At 40.7% G+C, this 22,146-nt stretch overlaps 1 protein-coding gene across 1 annotated transcript in view; it reads right to left on the bottom strand.

Moving 5' to 3' along the window:
• The window catches only part of FREM1 (FRAS1 related extracellular matrix 1), a 137,104-nt gene that overhangs the window by 25,527 nt on the left and 89,431 nt on the right, over positions 1-22,146 (bottom strand). Inside the window, exons 24-28 of the mRNA XM_049635133.1 lie at positions 20,801-21,215; positions 14,792-14,993; positions 13,922-14,066; positions 3,466-3,595; positions 497-569 (exon numbers count right to left, since the gene is read on the bottom strand). Of these exons, the coding sequence (XP_049491090.1) occupies positions 497-569; positions 3,466-3,595; positions 13,922-14,066; positions 14,792-14,993; positions 20,801-21,215 (965 nt within the window). The remainder of the gene's footprint in view (positions 1-496; positions 570-3,465; positions 3,596-13,921; positions 14,067-14,791; positions 14,994-20,800; positions 21,216-22,146) is intronic.

Raw genomic sequence — 22,146 nt, forward strand, 5'->3', positions numbered from 1 at the left:
GTGAGTTGTTTTCACGGCTCTATTTCCCACACAATAGAATGCCTTTAAGAGTTGGCACCATATTTTTATATCCCCTTTTGCACCTAGCAAAATTTTTCCACAGATTTAAACAAAGTATGTGCTATCTAATGAATCTTCCCCGCAGTCTCCTCAAAGCAACCTATTCCAAGAGAAATCATGTAGAAATGGCCTCATGTGAATATGACATTCTGAAAATTTCCATCACAATATGAGGCTATTTCAGCTTTGGGTTATGACTCTAAATAATTTTTTTAATGATTTTCTGGATTTTTTGGATATTGGCCCGGATATTTTCTTTTTATTCGTTATGAGTTTTCTTCTCATTTTAAACGAATATTCACTTGTGATTAAGTGAAACACGAAGGGCAAAACCTCAAGGCCAAACTGATCTCTCTTGCACGGGCTGAAGTAAGTCCCCATAATCTCCACACGTTCTTACAAAAAACAGGAAACAAACTATAGACACGAAATGTACCTGGGTCAAACTGAATCAGTTTAGATGGAGTCAGAGTGAAGTCTTTTCCAACTGTAGCAGACACTTGCTTGACCTTAAGAGGGAAAAAAAATATCCTTTTTTAAGAAAAGTAAATATTATTTTAATAGAGAAACATCTAGTCTAGTATCATAACAGATTAAATTCATGCTTTTTTTTTTTTTTTTTTTTTTTTTTTTTTTTTTTTTTTTAGGGAGGCTCTATGCCCAACCTGGGGCTTGAACTCATGACCCCAGGATCAAGAGTAGCATGTTCTACTGACTGAGCCAGCCGGGTGCCCTTAAATTCATGCTCTTAAGTCTGTTTTTAACATAAGGGCTTTTTAAAAATTATAATCAACCATTTTAGATCTAGGCTACATGGATCTTCCTTAAAGTTAACTTTTTTCTTAGACTAATATCAACAGAAGTAAAAGTAAAGCTTTTTTTTTTCTTTTTTTCCTTTTCACTTCTTTCTAAACGATTTGGTCTCTGGAGAAAGCAACATAAATTTTAAACAATATTTTTCTCTTTGCTATGAGTATCCATTTATTACCTTACCTTCCTCCTACCCCAACCTGGCTTTGAAATAGTGCCTGGGAGGGAAGGGGGGGGGGGAGGAGAAGTAGCACCAGACAAGTAGCTGTGAGGTACCCCACGAGCTCCAGGGCACTGAGTGACTTTGACAGGTTGAACCGAAACGGGCCTCGTCCATTCTCCTGTCTGGGGGAAACCATCTCACTTCACAGAAGTGAATGAAAGCTCCACGAGGGTGACAGCCCTGGTGAACAGCCACGCAAAATCAATCCGCACGCAGGACTGAGGGTTTTCGAGGCTCCATCAAGTAAGTTGTTATCAACAACAACAACAACAACAATTGCTCTAAAGAGACGATTTACTGATCTCCTGTTCCCCACTCGTAGGGCTAAAAACCAGAGGGGATTTAGGGCTCTCAAGTCACGACCTTATCTTCCCCCAGAGGGAGCCTAAATACGTGTTAAGAAGAGTGTCCTTGGCGAGTTTGAAAAAGGTCATCGGATGAGAACCCTGCGTAAGCACAACAAGCAGCTGTTACCTTGCACTCTTTTAGACATCTAAGATGGCCCAGAAAGGGAGTTACTATATTTCCTCACTTTCCAACAAAGAAATCAAGTGCACAATTGCGAACTTAAAAGTTCCCATTTTTTCTGGCTTTAGATCCTACCTCCATTTGTAATCAAAGGCCACGAGATCTGCTAATGGGCCTGCAGTGGAAACCTTTTGCTGAAGAGGGTACTTCCTCCCAGGCTTCCATTTGTTCTTGGCCTACAATGCCAAGGCTCTTCCTGAACCACCTTTCGTTGCGAAAAGGCAGCCCATCGTTCTCCTGTATCCACCACATGCTGGAAGTTACATTTCCGCGCACATGCAAGTACTTAGTATTTACCACCACTGGGTTTGCAGAATCCGATGTGGGAAAAGGAATGGTCTGAGAAAAGGTGGTCGGAGCAATGATCTCGGTGAAGGTGCACAGTTCGAACCAGCACAAACAACACAGGGGAGAGCGCTTTCTCTTTGCTTCTGGTCAAGACGCCAGTAAGCTCTGGTAGAAAGCAGCACCTGGGCTCTAGGTAGAGCTGTTCCTGGAGGCTCAGGGCTGTGTTTGATGAAGGCCTGGCCACTCAGCTGGCAGGCTCACAGTGTGCATTCAGCTTCGGGAGACAAAAGGTTCCCTGTCACACCACATATGTTCTTTCTACCTGGCAAGGTAAATGGTATATGGCCCAAAACTCTAGACTCGAGCATATGGTGTTGTCTGTAGAAGACCAAAGCGTTATTAGAAAACCGTTCGGACAGATTTCTTTTTGTGTGAACAATCTGGAAAGATAAATACCAAATGTGGATATGGTAGAATTTAGGTGCACAAGGTTCTGAGGGTGATTTGAATTGATTATTGTAATTGAGATTTAACTGAGATGACCATTTTTTTTTCCCCCAAAAGCTAATATCACTCACTGCCCTTTTCAGGAGATTGAGGAGCAGTATTCAAAGCTCATTTGCCATTGTTAGTTTGTGAAAGCTTTTCAAGCTGCCATTCTCTTGAAGTGGTATTGTGATGGCAACTCCTAAAAAAAAAAAAATTCCTTCAATTCTAGACGTCTTCGGTTGTGCTCCATGGTCCGTGTCAATGGAAAGCAATAGCAAGTTGACTAATCAATCTAAAAGTGATTACTGAGTATCCTTTATATCTCAGAGGCCTGGATTGATAAATGTTCTCTTAATTTTGACTTGGGTGACTCTTTTTTATTTTTGAGAGAGAAAAGTTCATGCAAGTGCAGGAGAAGGGCCCAGGAGGAGGGAGAGAGAGAGAGAGAGAGAGAGAGAGAGAGAGGGAGAGAAGGAGAGAGGGAGACATTCCAAGCAGGCTCCATGCTCAGCATGGAGGTTAACGTGGGCTCGATCCCATGACCTTGGGATCATGACCCGAACTGAAATCAAGAGTCGGATGCTCAACTGACTGAGCCACCTAGGCGCCCCAACCTGGGTGACTCTTAAGTTTGTCCCTTGATTTTTCTCATCCACTGGGACCACACGAAGCGATCCTGGTGCATACTAAGAGAAAGCCATTTGGGGGCTGAAATGTGGTCTGGAGACCTCATTGAATGTCTTACATGCAGGGTTTCTTTTCCAAAGCAGAGTTTGGCCAGGGTTCACTAGGTTGGATCCATCTCCCTGTAAAATCAAACTTCAGGACTTAGTAACCAGATTTAAAAATTAAAAGTGAGTTAGAAATTCCTTATCCAGGAGCTAATGAAGTTAGATAAAAGGTAGAAGGACAAGGAGATGTTTGATGTAGAATCTCCAAAATAAACGTGGCAATCCTGCAATTTGAAATCTCCTTGGTTACTCTGGTTTTCTCTTTAAGAAAATCATGAAAGGCACCAACCAGCAACCCAAGTTTTAGCCTGGAAGTTTATATTTTAGACTTGTTACCTTTACACTCACGAAGGCTGAGTCCATGGAATATCCCCTTCTGGTAATTTCTAAGGATAACATGCCCACAGTCTCACAGACCTCATATTCAGCCTGTGACCATTCAATATGAGACCACTTCAGTTCCAAACTGTGCATGAAAGGAAAAGAAAAGAGAAAATAATTTTTTTTAAATGCATAGTAAATGCCAGTAGGGATCCTCTGATTGGTAGGAGATGGAACTCATGGTGGGAGGTTCCTCTCATGGTGACAGACGTGGTTCATCAACGTACAACAGTGTTAAAAATGCCTTACACTTACTTGGTACCTTTTAGTTCAAAAAGAAATTTCACTAACAATCTCATCTGATGCTTACAACAAATGCCATGAGGCAGAAAGAGTAAATGTTAGAATTCTATTTTACAAATGCAGAAACTAAGGTTAAGAAGCTGTCAGAGGTCCCCCAGTTATTAATGACAAGAAAGGGACTCAAACCTGAGTGCTCTGAAGGGAAATAAACCAGCAGTTGTGAAGTTCAAGGAGACATTCTTTTTTTTTTGTTTTGTTTTTCAGGAAAGACCGCTGATAGGAAATCTTCTCTCTTATTTTTTGGCCCTCATTAGTACATCAAGAACTGCTCCAGTAGCATATCTCTGAACTTAGGTTCAGTTTAATAACCTGTTATCCTTTCAGGATGTGCCCAGGAATTAAAATGTGCATGAGTTTTGTAACCACTATCTATTCCTTCTTCTGCACATATAAAAGGGCTGACTGACATGTAGCTTGGATGCAACTGAATAAACCTGATAACTAGGGGTGGTCTTTTTCCCACAAGAGATTTAGTGATCCCAACATTGGATGGAAGCTGTCTACTTTACTCCTCATAATACATAGAGAATTTTTTTCTTTTTTTCAGAAAAGAAAACCAAGCTTAAGAGAGGTTCCATAATCAGCTTAAAGGCAAAAAGCTATGACAAAGCTAATAGAAGGCAGAGTTGAAATCTCCAGCCTACATCTGAAGCCAAATGTTCCATTCCTTCTGTACCACTCTTCTTCCCAGTTGAAGTCCTTCATGACTCCTGTCGCTTGAGCTCAAGCAGAGGAATACAATTTTACCCCTACATTTCCCTTTTTGAGGTGAGAAGATGTGAAGTTGGTTACCTAAACATTTCTCTCCAAACGTGCTCTTACCTTTTGCACCCCTGCAACCTTCAGCAATATAAGACACAAGCCATCTTCACTATCATCATTTAACACACTTCATTACTTTTGTTTCTTTCTTTTCCCTTTCATTATACATTTTCAAAACCCTCAGTGGTTGCCTTACTGTATTCTCAATCTTCCAACTAGATGTAGGCTCTTTCTTCTAGATTTCTAAATGTATTTTTTTTTTTTACAACTTTTTCCTGCAGAACTAGAAATCCCGGGTGCCACCATGTAGGGCATGGAGTCTCCAAATTCCACAGAGTTCTTCAGGCTTTCCTGGGGACCATTCACATTAAAGAGTAAGGGTATCCCCTCATAACCTCTTCATGTCTTTGCACCAATCGTGTGTCACAGTTACGTACTCTAAGTGAACCAGCAAGATAAACTCAATAGCACTGTCTCTTACTCCAAGGACAAGGGGCCAGTGGGACAAGGTGGTGTGGGAGCATGGGATTATGGGAGAGGTTCATAAATCTATATGAACATACATGTTTATTCAGTCAGTACATAAATTTATTGTCACTGGCTTGCCGGGCTTCATAAAATTTTGACGTGAAAACAGAATCCTCATATTAGAAATATTTGGGATCTTCATGGGTTTTTGATGTAACTGATTTCAACTCTGGCATGGAACGGTCAGGAAGTAAAGAAATAAATGGCTATGCTTAAAGAATCACAAGATTGGGGGGTGCGGAGAGGGAAAAGTGGGTGATGGGCATTGAGGAGGGCACTTGTTGGGATGAGCCCTGGGTGTTGTATGGAAACCAATTTGACAATAAATTACGTTAAAAAAATAAAAATAAAAATAAAAGAACCAGAAGATAACAAGTGACAAGAATATGACAAATGCCATAAAAACCACATATTGCCAAGAATCTTTAAGGACCCCACTAAATGAGAAGGGGGGAAAATCAACAAGATGGATTGAAGGAAAGGACAGAAAGATGAAACAGGAAGGAAAGAAAAGCAATGGGAATGAGTGAAATAGATAAATACAATGAATTTCAGCTAAGTCTCAATAAGGTTTAAATGAGTTTCAACGTCCACTCTTCAGAGAATCCATCTACTGCTAATACGAACCACGACAAGCAAAAATTCATCAATGTCACTCTGCAGACCCAGGCGACCTCAAAGCCTAAAGCTAAATGCAATTTTGATTGCTGATCTAGATCCATAAAGGGACCACAAAGAGTGCTGTTCAGCTTCAATGCACGAAGGGCTTTGGCGTTTGGGAAAGTGTGCACATTTCCCTGATGCACGATTAGAAAGTTGCATACTGCTTACAGGATAACGTTGTCATCACACACTGTTCTAGTTTTATTTTCCTCACTATAAATAATAAAGACCCATTGAAAAGCCATGAAATGTAAGCCACGCTATATGCCTTCCAGAAAAATATTTAAATCACAAAGCACATGCATACCTACAGGATATGTGCAACACATGTTTTGAATGTGTTTGGTTTTTGCAGTACTGACTTTGAAGATCTTTCTATTGCTGAGACTTGCTTAAATTCTACACAAACACCTAAAAGAAAAGAGATGCAGTCAATCGCTTAGGAATTCTCCCTGTGAGAAGCCACATAGCTGTATGCTGGGCATCGTGTAGATAACCAGATGCAGGAGCCCACGAGAGAAATTTGGAAAGCTCTGGATGTGTAGGTGTTATGTAGACAAGAGTTGGGTCAGATCTTCACATTTTAACGATCCCTCCCTTCTCCTATTGCCATTGAGCAAAGCTCAATCTAAGGTCAGAAATGAAGTTTATGGACACACTTTATGTGAGACCATATGGCAATCATTTCAAGTCAGTTAGCAAGAAGTGAGAATTCCTTAATTCCCTAGGCCATGGTTTCTCAACTTGGAGACCATTGACATTGGGACCTGATAGTAACTGAGGTTGTTCTGTGCATTATACGATGTTTAGAATCATCCCTGACCTCTGCCTGCTAGATGCAGTCACATCGGCCCCTCCAATCAAAACTGTTTCCAGAAATTTCCAAATGTCCCTTAGGGGTAAATCATCCTCAGTTGAGAAACACTCCCCTCAGTGATTGTGGGGTACTGATCACAATAAGAAATTTGATATAATGTGGAAACTGAATTTGAATTTCCAACAACCACTACTGTGAGTGGAAGACATAGGATGCAACAGTAGAGATTAAACCAGATTATAAGTCATGAGGCTTCTGGTCCCTCTACTGTGCACAACAGGATCTTGAAGTGCAGCATAAGACAGCTGTCTTGCTTTGTTGAGGTTCCCATCTCCATTCTTACGCCTCTTCTTTTGTTTTACTTTGGCACATACCTTAAATTTACATATTGCCTTGTTATATTTTACATACACATATAAGCAGTGATATGGTTATAAATATCTTAACAATGGCCTCTCCAGAGGGAAGAGGGATGTGTGTGTGTGTGTGTGTGTGTGTGTAGTATAATACTGATTTAAGGATGTATAGGACATAATTTATAAGTAATAGTATTAGATAATAGTATTAGATATACTATACTTTTAATTATAGATCTCACATAGTTGATTCTCAGATAACATTGTTGTTGATTTTTCACCAATTTTTGGTATGAATACCAGAAAAGCCATTTAAGCACCCAATTTATTTTTTTTCAGATAGTTAGCATTTTATTTTATTTTTTTTAGTGTGAAATTTATTGTCAAATTGGTTTCCATACAACACCCAGTGTTCATCCCAACAGGTGCCCTCCTTAATACCCATAACCCACCCTCCCCTCCCTCCCACCCCCCATCAACCCTCAGTTTAAGAGACTCTTAAAAATTGAGATTAAACACCCAGTTTAAAGTCAATCCATCCCCAAAGTCTGGATCTACGATCCCCCTTATCCTGACCAATTTTCCAAAGTAGTCATTTTCCAAAGTAGTATCATACAGACCATAGTACCTAATTTGTTTAGATATGAAGTATGTGCCTAAGTAAACAGAGGCCTCTGGGTCACTGATACAGTCCCAAGTCCCCTGGAGAATGACCAGAAAATAGTAAGAGCTCAATAGATACTTGTTAAATGAAGGAAGGAATTTTTTTACCCACTGTTTCCCAGGCCAAGTTGACCACTGAAACCTTTTTTCTCCCCAGCCCTATTAACTGATGTTAAATCATAAAATTTGAAAAAAAAATCTAGGATAGATGATCCTCACATGTTCTTTCTGGCCCTTACTCTGGATTCTTTAGCTATTCTTGTATTTTATAAGAGTATTAAGAAAGATGGCGTTGATAAAAGAACATTCTATCATAAAGAATGATTGCTTAACACACATCTACGGTATTTCTAAGGTATGTGCATGATTCTCAACATTTGGCAAGGTCTGGAGACAGCTTTGATTGTCACAACTGGGAAGGGGGTGATGGTGGTGTTTAGTGGGTAGAGACCAAGGATGCTGTAAACATCCTACAATACACAGGACACCCTGCCTGCCCGCAGCTCTCCCCTAGTCCATGGCAAAGAATTATCTTACCCAAATTCTCGATAGTGTTGCAGTAAAGTAAAAATATATGTACATTTTCTGATATTTTATTTTGCGGCTACTTGACTCATTTACACGAAGGAACAATGAACTGCAAGAACCACTTGGTATTAAAACCCCAGTTTGGGATCTGGGACATTAATCTAGGTTAACAAGAGTGTGGGAAAAAGGTACTTAGCTGCTCTATGCCTCAGTTTCCTCACTTCCCAAAGTAAATAATGATGAGTCTGTACTTCAAAGGGGTTAAATGAGCCTTAATGGATACTCATTAAGTATTTTGAGTTTCTCAGTGAAAGGTTTTACAGAAGCGAAAATTGTGAGTAAATTATGCTTACGACTAGCTCTTCATTTATAATCAAGTAGCATATGACTTAAGAAAATTGAAAGGTTAAAAAATATTTTTCCAAGTGTTCTAAGACTTATCAATTCAAAGAGGATGCTATTAATCTCCATAATCTAATGCTATGAACACCTGTGTTTTTGATGCTGTCTTTCTCTCATGGTAATGGGAAAACGGTGTTTAGCCAGGAGGCAGGATAGTGAGTACCCTAAACCAGTGCTTTGGAGTCAGACACATCTTGCAACCACTTATTAGTGTGTGATTATGGTCAGTTACCCAGTCTCTCTAGGCCTCCATTTGTAATCCGTTTAAAACGAGGAGAATGATACTCCTGTGAAATGATGAAAATTAAAATTCATTAGTATGTATAAGGCACCTGTACACAGTGGGTGCTTAATAAGTGCCATTTTTTTCCCTTCCCTTCCTCTGCGTGTTCTTAGATCTACCGGGAGACAAATACTTTTAACTCCTGGCTTGCAGGTATAATGTGAAATCTTTACCTAGCACATAGTTTCAACCTCTTCCCCTGCAAGGTGTTTCATAAAAGTTGCTAAAACGTTGCAGGGTGCGCCTGTTAGAAATTCTTTTTCGGTTTGATCTCTTTGTCCTTTCTCTTTTGAAGCCAAGAATGAATAAGGGTAGCCAGACAGAGGAGAAGAATCCGTCCTTGGAATCATGCAGCAGCTGGAGAAGCAGCCCAGAGTTATGCAGAACTCCAGCCTGGGTCAACTTTTCTTTTTAAGTTCACTTTTTTTCCCCCCCAGTGGGCACATGAAAGAGGTCAATGTAGAAGATGTGTTAAGAAACTGCCTCGGTCAGAAGTTGGCTGCACCTGTGGGCTGCAAAGGTGTTTTTGAGGAACAGAGCGAGACCTTGTTAGCTGAGCTTGGGAGCTCTGCAGACCATCCTGAGATTGGGGCAGGGCTAAAAGACAGGTATGACGTGTGAGTCATGCCAAGGCACGAGCCGATGAGATGGGCACTCACTTTGAGGTCGTGAGGTCAGGGTTCACTTTCAGCTCTGCCGCTCATTCATTTAGCGACTTGTGGCCAATTACTTAAATGCGTGGAGCCTAATTTCCTTATCACCCTCAGAGGACTGTATTTTGCAGATTAAATTAGACAACATATGGGAAAGCACCTAGCACTGTGCCTGAAATTTAGGCACTTAGCCAAATCGAAATCTTTATGCAAATTTCCATGGGTTTTAGTGTGATGAAATAATTGCTATTTACGATAAAATGTCTCCCAAATGTATCCCATGCAAAATTTGTTCCGTGAGCTATTCTGGGGTGGGGTGGTGGTAGTTCTATAGTCAAATCAAGTGGAGATATGCTGTATAATATTTCCCTGGCTCGGAAACTCCCACTCCATACAAGCATCTCCGCAATTCTAGGTTGTGATGCAGTTAAACAGCATACAAACTAGCTAGCCAGCTAGCCACAACTTGATCAAATCAAGACTTCCTAATGCCTTTTTTTAAATTGCATTTTCACCTTATTTTTTTTTTAATTTATTTACTTATTTATTTTATTTATTTATTTAGAGCAAGCATGTGCATGCAAGCAGGGGCAGAGAGAGAGGGAGGGAAAGAATCCCAAGCAGGCTCCACTCTGTCAGTCCAGAGTCCTATGTGGGGCTCCATGCGGAGCTGATCCCAAAAACCATGAGATCGTGACCTGAGCTGAAACCGAGTCAGGCGCTTAACTGCCTGAGCCACCCAGGCGCCCCATCCTAACACCTTTTCTAATGGAATATCTCATGACCCTTCATTATTGACATTCTACAGAAATGTTGCAATAGCAAAAAACTTACTAGCAGTCAAGATCCTGAACAATCCCACTGAACATGGGTCCTTCTTGGTTTTTGTAAAAGAGCCTCCTTTCTGCTCCAGATTGCACCAGTGGTCCCTTTAGCTTTATTACAGAAGGTTTTCACCCCCTCCAAATGCATGGAATATTAATCTATTAATCCTGTCTCAGCCAAACAAGAACACGAAATTACACAAGACTTCGCTTAGTCATTCATAAGCATATTGACTGTTTACTTTGTGAATCATGATACTTCTTCAAACAATCAATCTTGTACTCACATGAATGAACAACAGCAATCACCACCGCAAGTCACATTGGTCAAGGACTTGAAAGATGCAAGATGCTCTCACATGCCTTATCTCATTTGTTTCTCTAAATAAATCGTGGTATTGGCCCTCGTTTGACAGATGAGATAACTAAGGCTTGCACGATCACCTAGGTCAATGGCATAGCCAAAGCTCAAGCCCTGTTGTTTTGTTCTTTGGCTCTAAGTGTGGTGCCTTATTGTTTGTTATCTGTATCATAATTCCCATTGGGTTGGACATGGACTGCACATTAATATTGATAGCTGTAATTTATTTAAAAAAAAAAAGCTAAAACTTAAAGTCCTTAACGAGTAAGTATTACTTCCTTCTTGTTGCCTGGGTGGCCAATGACTAGAGAGAAAGAAGGAAGACAAATCTGCTGCTCCTTTCCCAATAGGCCAGTTTAGCAGACTTGTTAAGAGTGGGCAAGAAGTGGGGCGCCTGGATGGCTCAGGCGGTTAAGCGTCTGACCTCGGCTCAGGTGATGATCTTGGGGTTCATGAGTTCAAGCCCCACATCAGGCTCTGTGCTGATAGCTCAGAGCCTGGAGCCTGCTTCCGGTTCTGTGTCCCCTTCTCTCTCTGCCCCTCCCCTGCCTGCTTCTGTCTTTCAAAAATGAATAAATGTTAAAAAAAAAAAAAATTAAAGAGTGGGCCAGAAGTTCTTTAGTACGATGAAGGAAACCATGGACTCTAGAGCATCCTTCCTGGGTCTGAATCCCAGCTCCTTCACTAATTAGTTACATGAGCTTTGAAAAGTCACCTCCCATCAACGCCCTTTAGTTTTCACACCTATTGATTCTGGATTATGATGGTACCTCATAGGTGGTTGTGACGTTAAAATGAAGAGTAAGGGAATAGAGCAGAAAACAACTGTATTGCAAATGCCTATAACATACATTGTACATGTAACTACGTTCTTGCAGGCTGCTTTGGAAAGACAGATAACTACTCGCAAAATTGTTGCTTACTGGAATAATATGCTTCTTGTTCCAAAAACATCTACTTCCAAATGAGGTAAGGGACAGCTATACCATTCACAAATTATGAACATAAATTCTGAGTAATTTCTACCCTCCCCTACCACTCGAAAGAAAGCAATGTGATATGTGTCAGAAGCAAATCAAAATTACTTCTGGGTTCACCCTTGGTAGGCACATTTTATATCATCTTGTTCCACTGGTTCCCATCATTTCAAGCTGAAATAGAAATATCTTCAGCAAGGTACATGAGAACATATCACGGAAGCAGGAATCTATCTAAAATAGCCTCGATTAAGATTATAAATTCTTCTGTGATTCTCCTCTGAATTTGAGAATTATTTTAAAACACAAATCATCTTCAAAAGCAATGTCCTTAGTAACCTTGAGGAATGAAAAGGGCGCGTAGTTGAAACAATATCAATCTAGCACCACTTTGGGAGAAAAAAAATCGTCAGCCATGCTATGCTAACAGGTGGAGGAATAGGGGTCAGCATTCGGTCAACAGCAAGTCTGATCAATACTCCTGTTCTTTAGTCATACTATTAAAAAGCAGGCAGGGTGCTGGGGTGGCCTGAGTTCGAGCCCCGCTTCGAGCTCTGTGCCAACAGCTCAGAGCCTGGAGCCTGCTTCGGATTCTGTGTCTCTCTCTGTCTCTGCCCCTCCCCCACCCCTCAAAAATAAACATTAAAAGATAATAATAATAATAAATTTTTTAAAAGTGTGTGCTTTAAAAAATAAAAATAAATAAAAATAAAATAAAAAGCAAATATAGGAGCCCCTGGCTGACTCAGCCAGAAGAACGTGCGACTCTTGATCTCAGGGTCTTGAGTTTAAGCTCCATCTTGGGTGTATGGAGTACTTAAGTAAATAAATATTTTTTTTAAATAAAAGCAAATGTAATCAATTTATTAATGATTTTGGAACAGGGTTGGTTTTTTTTTTTTTTTTTCATTTTCTTGAGAATTGGAAGACATTTGTCTGAAATTGCAGTTAGGTAATATATTTTCTATAAGGATGGTAATGCCAAGGAATTGTTTCTTTCGGACAAGATCAGTTTAATGGGTGGTGGTCATCCATTTGAAGTTTATAACCTCATGATTATATTTTCATGTCAGGGCCCAGGTTTTCCTTCTTCATGCGTATTTCCCAGCTTCTGCTACTGTGAACCTGGCATATCATAGCCACTCAATAAAAATCTGGGAAGGTTATAAATCTGGGCAGGTACTTTATATCAGGGCCAGGGCCATGCAGGTGGGACTCTGGGAATGAATTTTGTAAAGGGAATGCGTTTTTCTAACAATGACTATAGAGACCTCTGCTGGCAACAATTGGAACTACAATCCAGGGTCAGAAAAAGTAAGAATGGAAACCAGAGAGGCGAATTTGTTTTCTTTCTCTGTCTATATTCTGACATAAAAAGCCCATAAGGGGGCTGTACCAGCTTATGACATGTAGTTTGATTAGATGGCAGCAAATACAGAAACTAGGATAAATAAGCGACTTTTCTATAAGGTGACTGGGAAGAGTGTCAAAATTCAAAAGAAAAACACAGCACAAGGAGAATTGGACTATAAATAACCTTTCTGTGATTTTCTGCTAGCTGGTAAGCTATTCAAGGTCTACACTCAAGAGAAGTTTAGAACAGGGGCCCCGTCAGAAATATTACAATAGTCATTCGTCTTGTAATTGTGAGGATTTGTTACTCTGATGGTTGTACATTCTGTACGTTTCTAAGCGTCACTACTTGTCTATTCTCCCCTTTACGCTGTCTTCATCTTACCTGCGATAGGTTTATTAGCTTAAAGATGCAGTCACAAGTAATCATTTGGATTTTTCGTTTCTTTGGAAGGGAAGAGACGTTTTGCTAACACTTCCTGACTACCCCATTCTTCCTGCTGTAGGTATTTTAGAAGACTCTGGTTACTAACGCAGTCCTAGAGTGACCTCTTGCTGCACGATTTGTACATGAGCCTGCAAACTCAGTCCTGAATGTCAGTGAATTGTCAAGACAGAAACTTCTGTGTGTGTGTGTGTGTGTGTGTGTGTGTGTTTGTGTGTGTGTAGGTAGAAGTGTAAGCATTTACATGAGTCACATGAATGAGCCAGCACTATATAACTTAAATTTCTAATATTCTCATATTCTATAAGACTACTGGCTTTCCTATTATCACCCATGAGAAAGAAAATTCTTTCTCCAAAATTAATTCTGTGGGCTTCTAAAATGGCCTGTCCATTGATCTTCATATTTTGTTTGAAGAAGAATATTTCACATTCATAATCAGATACATTCTGGACATTATATACAGGACCACTGAACAAGCAAAATAATTTACATTTGAGGAGCGGCAGAGTTCCCTGTGGGGTCCATGATTTGAAATTCCAGGATATCTGAATTAACTTCCAAAGATGGGTTTAGGATGTAAAGAATGGTCTTACTGTTTAAGTCCTTTTGGGTAAATTTCTCGTGGATAAATTCACCTATAAAAAAGAAATGAATACATTTCACAGGGATTCAAACAAAACGTTAAATAAAAGTTGATAAATTGTATGCCCATTTTAAGCACAGCTTTAAAAACAGCCAAAGTATACATTTTTAAAGAAATGAACATTACGGCAAGTATCTTAAAACTCATATGCAATAAAATTATATTAGGCTCTAAATTTTACTTTGGCTCAGAAATATTGTCTGAAAGAAAATACAAAAAATAGGGGAGAGTAGGAAGATACAGCAATAAAATCTCAAATTCTGTGCCATTATTTTTAGTGACACATTTTGATCATTGTCTTCATGAAGCAAAATAATATACAATCCTGGAGAAACCATCCTACCCCCTCCCAATTGTATTTCTTTGTTTCATGAACTGATATCATTTAGAACTCCTGATTAAAAAAAATTACTCACAAATATGAATTTGGTCCTGACACTCTGTGTTCCTCTGACTATATTCCAATCTGGCTGATATAAAGAATTATAAACAATAAACAGCTGCGTATCAGCACTTGGTTCCCCCACTCAAGATGAATTTAGGGAAGCTCAGCCTCAAACCCTCTTTAGCACCGATATTGATTTACAAACTGCATCTATCAGTAAGCCCTGGGGAGTGTTTACCAAATGGGCCGACACTTAATTAAATTACTCTCTCGCATTGCCAGCTACTGGGTATTTTAAGATGAGCGATTACAAGGATCAAGGAAGGCAGTACCCGTTGTTGTGTCCTCCAGATGTCCATGTTGGGGGCCTCGTAGAATTTTAAAGATGATCAGATCGTCATCAGTGTCAGGGTCTGTTGCCTTCAACACATGGGAAGTGAGGTAAATCCCATAACAGCCATTTTTCAGGAGCCCCACTTGAGAAGGGGAGTGCAAGTGTGTGATATGGGGGGCTGTTTTGTCCAACTGGTCAACCTGGATAGTCAATAATTACATACGCTTTTAGACAAAGGTTTCTCATCTCCAAGCAACATAGGATCTTAATAGTCAACAATGATAATCTACCCCAAATTTCAGATTATTTATCCTCCTCATTTGTTCATTTCTGCTAAAGGCTGGCTTGTTCACAATATCCTCAGTAAATATCATAGTGCCTGGAGCAGAGGCTAACTTTCCATTATAAACTTTGACTCAGCTTTGTGAATTGTCCATTGTCTGACTCTCCTATTAGGACATAAGCTCCCTGACGGTAGACGTTATGTCTCCACCCGTACCCGCACCCCCTGCATTCCCTGCACCTGGCACAGTGCCTGAACCATGACAGCAGCTCAAGGAATATTTGTTGACTGAATACATGAAAATTGACCCAAGAATTGTATTGCAAACATAAAGTTAGCTCCACAGGAGGAATTTTGAATTTTCCCAGTGCTTGGTGATATACAGAAATAAGGTTATAAAGATACACATAAGGATATGCATCACGAATGCACTGAATATTTTGGGGGGGGCACATCTTTGTTCAAATGGCAAAAAAATGTGGTGTGAAAACTAGAAATACTTAGTGAGAAAAAAATGAAAGGTGATTGTTATTATTAATGTTTATTTATTTTTGAGAGAGACACAGAGAGTGCAGGCAGGGGAGGGTCAGAGAGAGGGAGACACAGAATCTGAAGCAGGCTCCAGACTCTGAGCTGTCAGCACAGAGCCTGACGCAGGGCTTGAACTCATGAACTGTGACACCGTGGCCTGAGCCAAAGCCAGACACTTAACTGACTGAGCCACGCAGGTACTCTGAAAGGTGCTTATTTATAGGCATTTGCATATTTGTTCCACTGAGGATGAGAACCAGGCAACTGAACAGGTAGACTCCATTTGGGAAGATAGTGAAGGGGCAATGACCTACGAGTGAAAGAGGCAGATAGGTTCAAACACTCCTTCAGGTATGGAATGAAGCTCGGACCCTCTTGCAAACGACCGTTGTAGGTTAGGGAAGGAGCAAGTTCGAAGCAATTAGCACAGTTCACCACTGATACCAAACAACAGGTACAGGAACACAATCTCCTAGCCAGTGAATTATCAACTTCACTTACCCAAAAAGGATACTATTGTAAATCTTGGTTCACCCTAGCAAAGTAAAGAATAAATGCCGTGACAAGACTCTATTTTGTGTTCGGTATGATATACTTAAGCTATCATTCAGCTATTTTAAAAAACAGAGGTAGAAGGAACTGATAATAAGCAATTTCCACAACTTAGTGTCAACTGGTAAACAAACAAAAAAACCAATAAGTTGCAGAATAAGAGATGACTGTAATACATTTTTGTTCACGTATATGTTCATACAGACATAGACAAAATTCGGTAAGCATTTACTTGTACAAACCTGTTTTAAACATTTTTTTTTAATTTTTTTTAACGTTTATTTATTTTTGAGACAGAGAGAGACAGAGCATGAACGGGGGAGGGACAGAGAGAGAGGGAGACACAGAATCGGAAGCAGGCTCCAGCTCTGAGCCATCAGCCCAGAGCCCGACGCGGGGCTCGAACTCACGGACCGTGAGATCATGACCTGAGCTGAAGTCGGACGCTTAACCGACTGAGCCACCCAGGCACCCCAAAACATTTTTTTTTTAATTGGGTGGGGGAAATACCATGCTTCATGGTGTATTTCTACATGGAGTTTTGTAACAATCAAGTATTTTTTTTCCTCTCAGGTTGGCCAGGTTTTTTTTTTTTTTTTTTATTAACAAAAATAATCAGGGGCACCGGGGTAGCTCAGTTGGTTAAGCCTCCGACTTCAGCTCAGGTCGTGATGTCACAGTTTGTGGGTTTGAGCCCCAGGTCGGGCTCTGTGCTGGCACCTTCAGAGAGCTGGAGTCTGCTTCGGATTCTGTGTCTTTGTCTCTCTCTGCTCCTCCCCCGTTCCCACTCTGTCTCTGTCTCTCTCTGTCTCTCTCTCAAAAATAAATAAACATTAAACATTTTTCAAAAAATAATCATACATCATGTTGGTAACCTGGGGAAACAGTCATTTTTGTATTTTGCGGGTAGCGGTGCAAATTAGTGAAAATTTTCTGTAGAGAAATTTGGCATATGTATATATTAAAAACGTACATATACTTTGATCCAAAACTTTCACTTTCTTGAGTATGTCCTGTAGAAATGATTAGATTTATACAAAAATGTGTGTATATATTCACTAAAATATAATTTTTAGTAGCAATTTTGAAAATCCACAAAATAGAAGTCCAACAGAAGATTTATAAACCATCTCTTCCTGTCACTGAGTGCTATTCAACCTTTAAAAATTATGTTTTCGAGAAAGATATAATAACATTAGGAAATTTTTGTAACATAAGGAAGAGTGGAAACAGGCAATATGCTTGACAGGAAATACAGTATCCTTCAGAGAAAAAGTGCACAAGCGGGGGAGGGGCAGAGGGAGAGAGAAAGAGTCCCAAGCAGGCTCCCCGCTCAGCATGGAGCCTGATGCAGGGCTCCATCCCACGACCCTGGGATCACGACCTGAGCGGAAATCAAGAGTCAGACACTCAACTGACTGAGCCACCCAGGTGCCTCATAAAATTAGTTATCTTTGAGTGGTATGATTGTGAAGGATTTTTTTTTTGTCCCTTTCTGCAGCTCATGAATTCTTTATAATAAACAATTACTTTATAAACAAAAAAAGCAACAACCATTTCCAAAAGTTACAGTCATTCCCTTCTCCTAAAAAGTGTGGACAACAACCTCAGAGTTATGCACTTGGGTGGGAGGTGGGCGGGTCAAATCATGATCATGGCCTTTTGGGGGGAGAAAGTCCTATAACGAGGATGGCCAGTGGAAGGGACGGTCAATGGCAGAGAAGGAAAAGTAAAAATACTTGAAGCCATGTAAGAAATCCTCAACATTATAACCAGCTGAGTGTAGATATGTTTTTTTTTAAATATATTTTCTGTAAAAACAGAAGTGTTACAAAAGGAATAAATGCCTGTTGTGATCACTTGTTTAAAAAATATATATATTAATATTTGGGGAGCCTGGGTGGCTCAGTTGGTTAAGCGTCCGATTCTAGATTTTGGCTCAGGTCATCGTCTCACGGTTGTGAGTCTGAGCCCCACAATGGGCTCCACGTTGGCAGTGTGGAACCTGCTTGGTATTCTCTCTCCCTCTCTCTGCCCCCCCCACCCAGCTCTCTCTGTCTCTTTCAAAGTAAATAAATAACCTTAAAAAAATACACATTAATATTTAAGCTCTGGGGGGCACCTCAGAGATTCATTCAGTTGAGTGTCCAACTCTTGATTTTGGCTCAGGTCATGATCTCACAGTAGGGAGATTGAGCCCTGCGTCAGGCTTCAAGCTGAGTGTAGAACCTTCTTGGGATTCTCTCTCTCCTTCTGCCCCTCTCCCCAACTCACACTTTCTCAAATAAAAAAAAAAAAAAAGTAATCTCTGGTTACATGGTTCCTATTGTGTATTGGGTCCTACTTGCCCTAATCTCATTAAACTTCTGGTTTCTTCAAAAACAGGTCTTCTGGCTTAGCATACCAGAAGTATTTTAAAATATTGGAGCCCAAGACATTTTTTTTTTTTTTAAAGAAAAGAAGGCCACTTACTTCCTAAACTGCTTGACCCCCCTGCTCAGAAAGACCAGAACATTCGGGAGAATTATGGGAGAAAATTTGAGGCTTTCCTTGTCTACACATAATAGTATTTTTTGGCAAAGAGAACCTTGTCCTTTGGATGAAAAAGAACCTTCACAGCATATATCCAACATTTTCCTATCAGTAAATTCTGCAACTTTCAAGAGATCACCCTCTTATAACAACCATGTTCTGTAAGATGATGATGATGTTGTTGGGACTGGACTGATTTAAATACTGATACCTTTTCTAAATTCTACTCCCTATTCCTTCTCTACTCTGGGGGTAGGAAGGAACTCTGAGGCCTGTACTTAGAATGTATAACTCCTACAAATATGCAGCCAAATAGACCCGGAAAAGCAATACTGATTGGACAGCACAATGACATTCCTCTACCTAGTGCGGGGAGTCAGGAGTCAGGGGTCAGGAAAAAATATATTAATAGACTGGAGAGTGGGATGAGACAAATAACAATTAAAACATATCATTTAAAAAAAAAAAAACCCATAATGTCACTACATACAAAGTACTTCTTTCATGCTGTGTCAATGATATCAGTACCTTCTCTCTTCTCCCAGTGCATCATAATTTCAGGACATTTTCTGGACCTCCCTAGAGACAAAGACTTATCCAGCAACCACTCCACATCATCATGGTTCACCACCTTTCTACTCAAATCCCACCTTAGATAGAGACTGCGATGGTTAATTTTATACGTCAAGGTTGCTAGCTACGATGCTCATTTGGTCAAACAGCAGGCGAGATGTTGCCGTGAAGGTATTTTTTAGTTGTGGTTGACATTTCAGTCTGTTGACTTTGAGTAAAGCAGATTACCCTCCACAGTGTGGGTAGGACTTATCCAATCTGGTGAAGACCTAAAGAGACAAGACTGAGGTCCCCTAGATACGAAGCAATTCTGCCTCCAGACTGCCTTTGGGATGGAGACCACAACATCAATTCCTGATGAAGTGTCCATCCTCCCGGCCTGCCTTGCAGATTTTGGACATGTCAGACCCCACAATTGTGAGCCAATTTCCAAAAACAAATCTTTTTCTCTTTCTTTTTTCCCTCCTTTTCTCTATATAATACATCCTGTCTGCGCTATTTCTCTGGAAAATCCTGACCAACACAGGGACTAAAGAGCAAGGGAAAATTATTATTTTGCATAATCAGAAGGTATCCTGAAGTAACACACAGATTTAGCTTTCTTACAGTGGGTGGAAGTGTGTAGAACAGGATAAACTACATCCCAAGAGAGTGGATTCAAGGGTTTAAGAAACAGAACATGCCTGATGTGTTTTGAGTAAAAAAAGAAAAACACATGATGCCCTCCCAAAATCATCCTGATAGGCAACATAAATGTGGCAGAGTAGTGCCAGAGAAAGGACACAGAATTTGGGATCAGAAAGCCTAGAGGTCCTCATTTGGTTTCGATCAAGGTATTTAACTTGTGAATTTCCGAACACCTATTAAATGGAAACGATAAAATTGCCCCTTTCATGAGAAGGAAATGAGATTTACGTAAAGTGGGCCTGCCCTACAGTTAACATTCCAGAACTTGTAACTGCTGCAATTATGTCTCTCATCATCATTTCATGTGTCCTATCGATGCTGCCTTGTATGTTTTCATATGTTTAATCGAAAACCGTTAAAACGCCAGCAGCTGATGTGGACCAATAAGCATCACCGTAATAGTACAGTTAGATATTACAACACTAGTTACAAGATATTGAGTATCTAATATATTTCAGGCAATATACTAGCGCCTTGGATACCACGATGCTGTAAGGCATGGTTTTCAAAGAAGAAAGGCTGAGTTCGAAGAGTTAAACGACTCTCGTAAGGTCACACGGCTAATAAATGGCAAATAGAAATTCCAACCCAGTCAAGTCTGACTCCAAAGCCCATGTTTCCTGCTCCTTTCTGTCCTACCACGGACTCTTGGTCATTAGCTGGCAGGCGGGGACCACAACTGTCTTGTCCGTATTAATACGCCTGGTGCCTTGCTTAGTGCCTGGCATGCTGTAAACACACTGCACGGCACACAGGTGAATAAAAGAAGGAAGGGAAGGAGGAAATAATTCTTCCCAAAGTTGTTTTCTCTACACCTGTGGCAATGAACCGGGGATTTGTCATACTTGCCTGGATGGTGAATGTAACAGGTTCTTGTCCCACTCTCCCATCCACAACAAAGCCTTGGTTTGTCCTATCTGTGGCCACAAAAGTAAAGCAGTCAACCTGGGAGTCCCCTCCCAAGTGCCTGTAGGCCACATTCCTGCTGTCCACGTCCTGCTGAGTGAAGTTGTGCCGAAGCAACATTGTCCCCCGCAGGTAAAGCTGGCCATGTTGTGGGAGCCGGACCAACACGAAGGTGAGGTTCTCCGCTGGGGTGTCAGGGTCGGTCAGCTGGAGGAGGTCAGGGGAAAGCAGGCCCGTGGCCCCCTCGGCCAGTCTCAGCCCCCTGTTCCTGGTCACCACGGGTAAGGCTCTGTCCACGGTCTCCAGTGTGATCTCAAACACCCCCTGTTTGGTCTGCAGCCCATTGCTGACAATGAATCTGGCAAAGAGAGGCAAGGCAGCCTTCAGCATGGGATCTCGTGTCACCGTCTACCGGAATGAAATGATAACAATTCACACCTTTACTCAAGGACATGTTCTGTCGGGGCTCAAATGAAAACTCAAGGGCAGATCTTTCAGAAGGATGCCGTTTTAGCCATTAAACCAGTCACTAGGTAACACATAAACTACGTACATACTACATCCAAACGTATTCTCTCAACAATGTCGGTGGCAGGGGCACCTGGGTGGCTCAGTTAGTTAAGCATCTGACTCTTGATTTTGGCTCAGGTCGTGATCTCACAGTTTCTCAGATGGATCCCTGGGTCAGGCTCTGTGCTGACAGTGTGGAGCCTGCTTGGGATTCTCTCTCTCCCTCTCTCTCTGCCCATTCCCCACTCACATGTGCTCTCCCTTCCCTCTCTCTCTCAAAATAAACTTAAAAAAAACATTGGTGGCAGACTCATGTGATAGAGTAGGCTAATTCTGCCAATGGTATTCCTCAGGCTCATCAGTATTCAGTATAGTCAGTATTTAGTAGAATTCCTTGCCCTACATAGGAATTTCACATACCAGTAGACCCACTGCATGAGTCTGAAGAGTAGACCCATTTTACATATTCATAATTTTGCAACTGTATTTTACTTGTAGGCATTTAATGGGCCAAGCCTTTAAGACTGATAATTGGGGGGCCAATCCAGTGGCCCATTTTGGCTATTTCATTTTATTCATGTATTTTCACGGTAAATTTCTCATGGGCAAGTCACATGACTCAGCTATGAGCGTAACTCCTCTCCCCTTCCTGGGCCTCATCTTCACTCTTCGGTAAACTAAAAGATGGACCGGACGATTGCAAAGGACCATCCTGCTCTAAAATATCATGTGATGTTCTAATCCCTTACATTTTTTCTTGTGCGCCTACATTTTCCCCT

This window comes from Panthera uncia, chromosome D4 (genome assembly GCF_023721935.1).
Source record: "Panthera uncia isolate 11264 chromosome D4, Puncia_PCG_1.0, whole genome shotgun sequence".
Classification (NCBI taxonomy): Eukaryota; Metazoa; Chordata; class Mammalia; order Carnivora; family Felidae; genus Panthera; species Panthera uncia.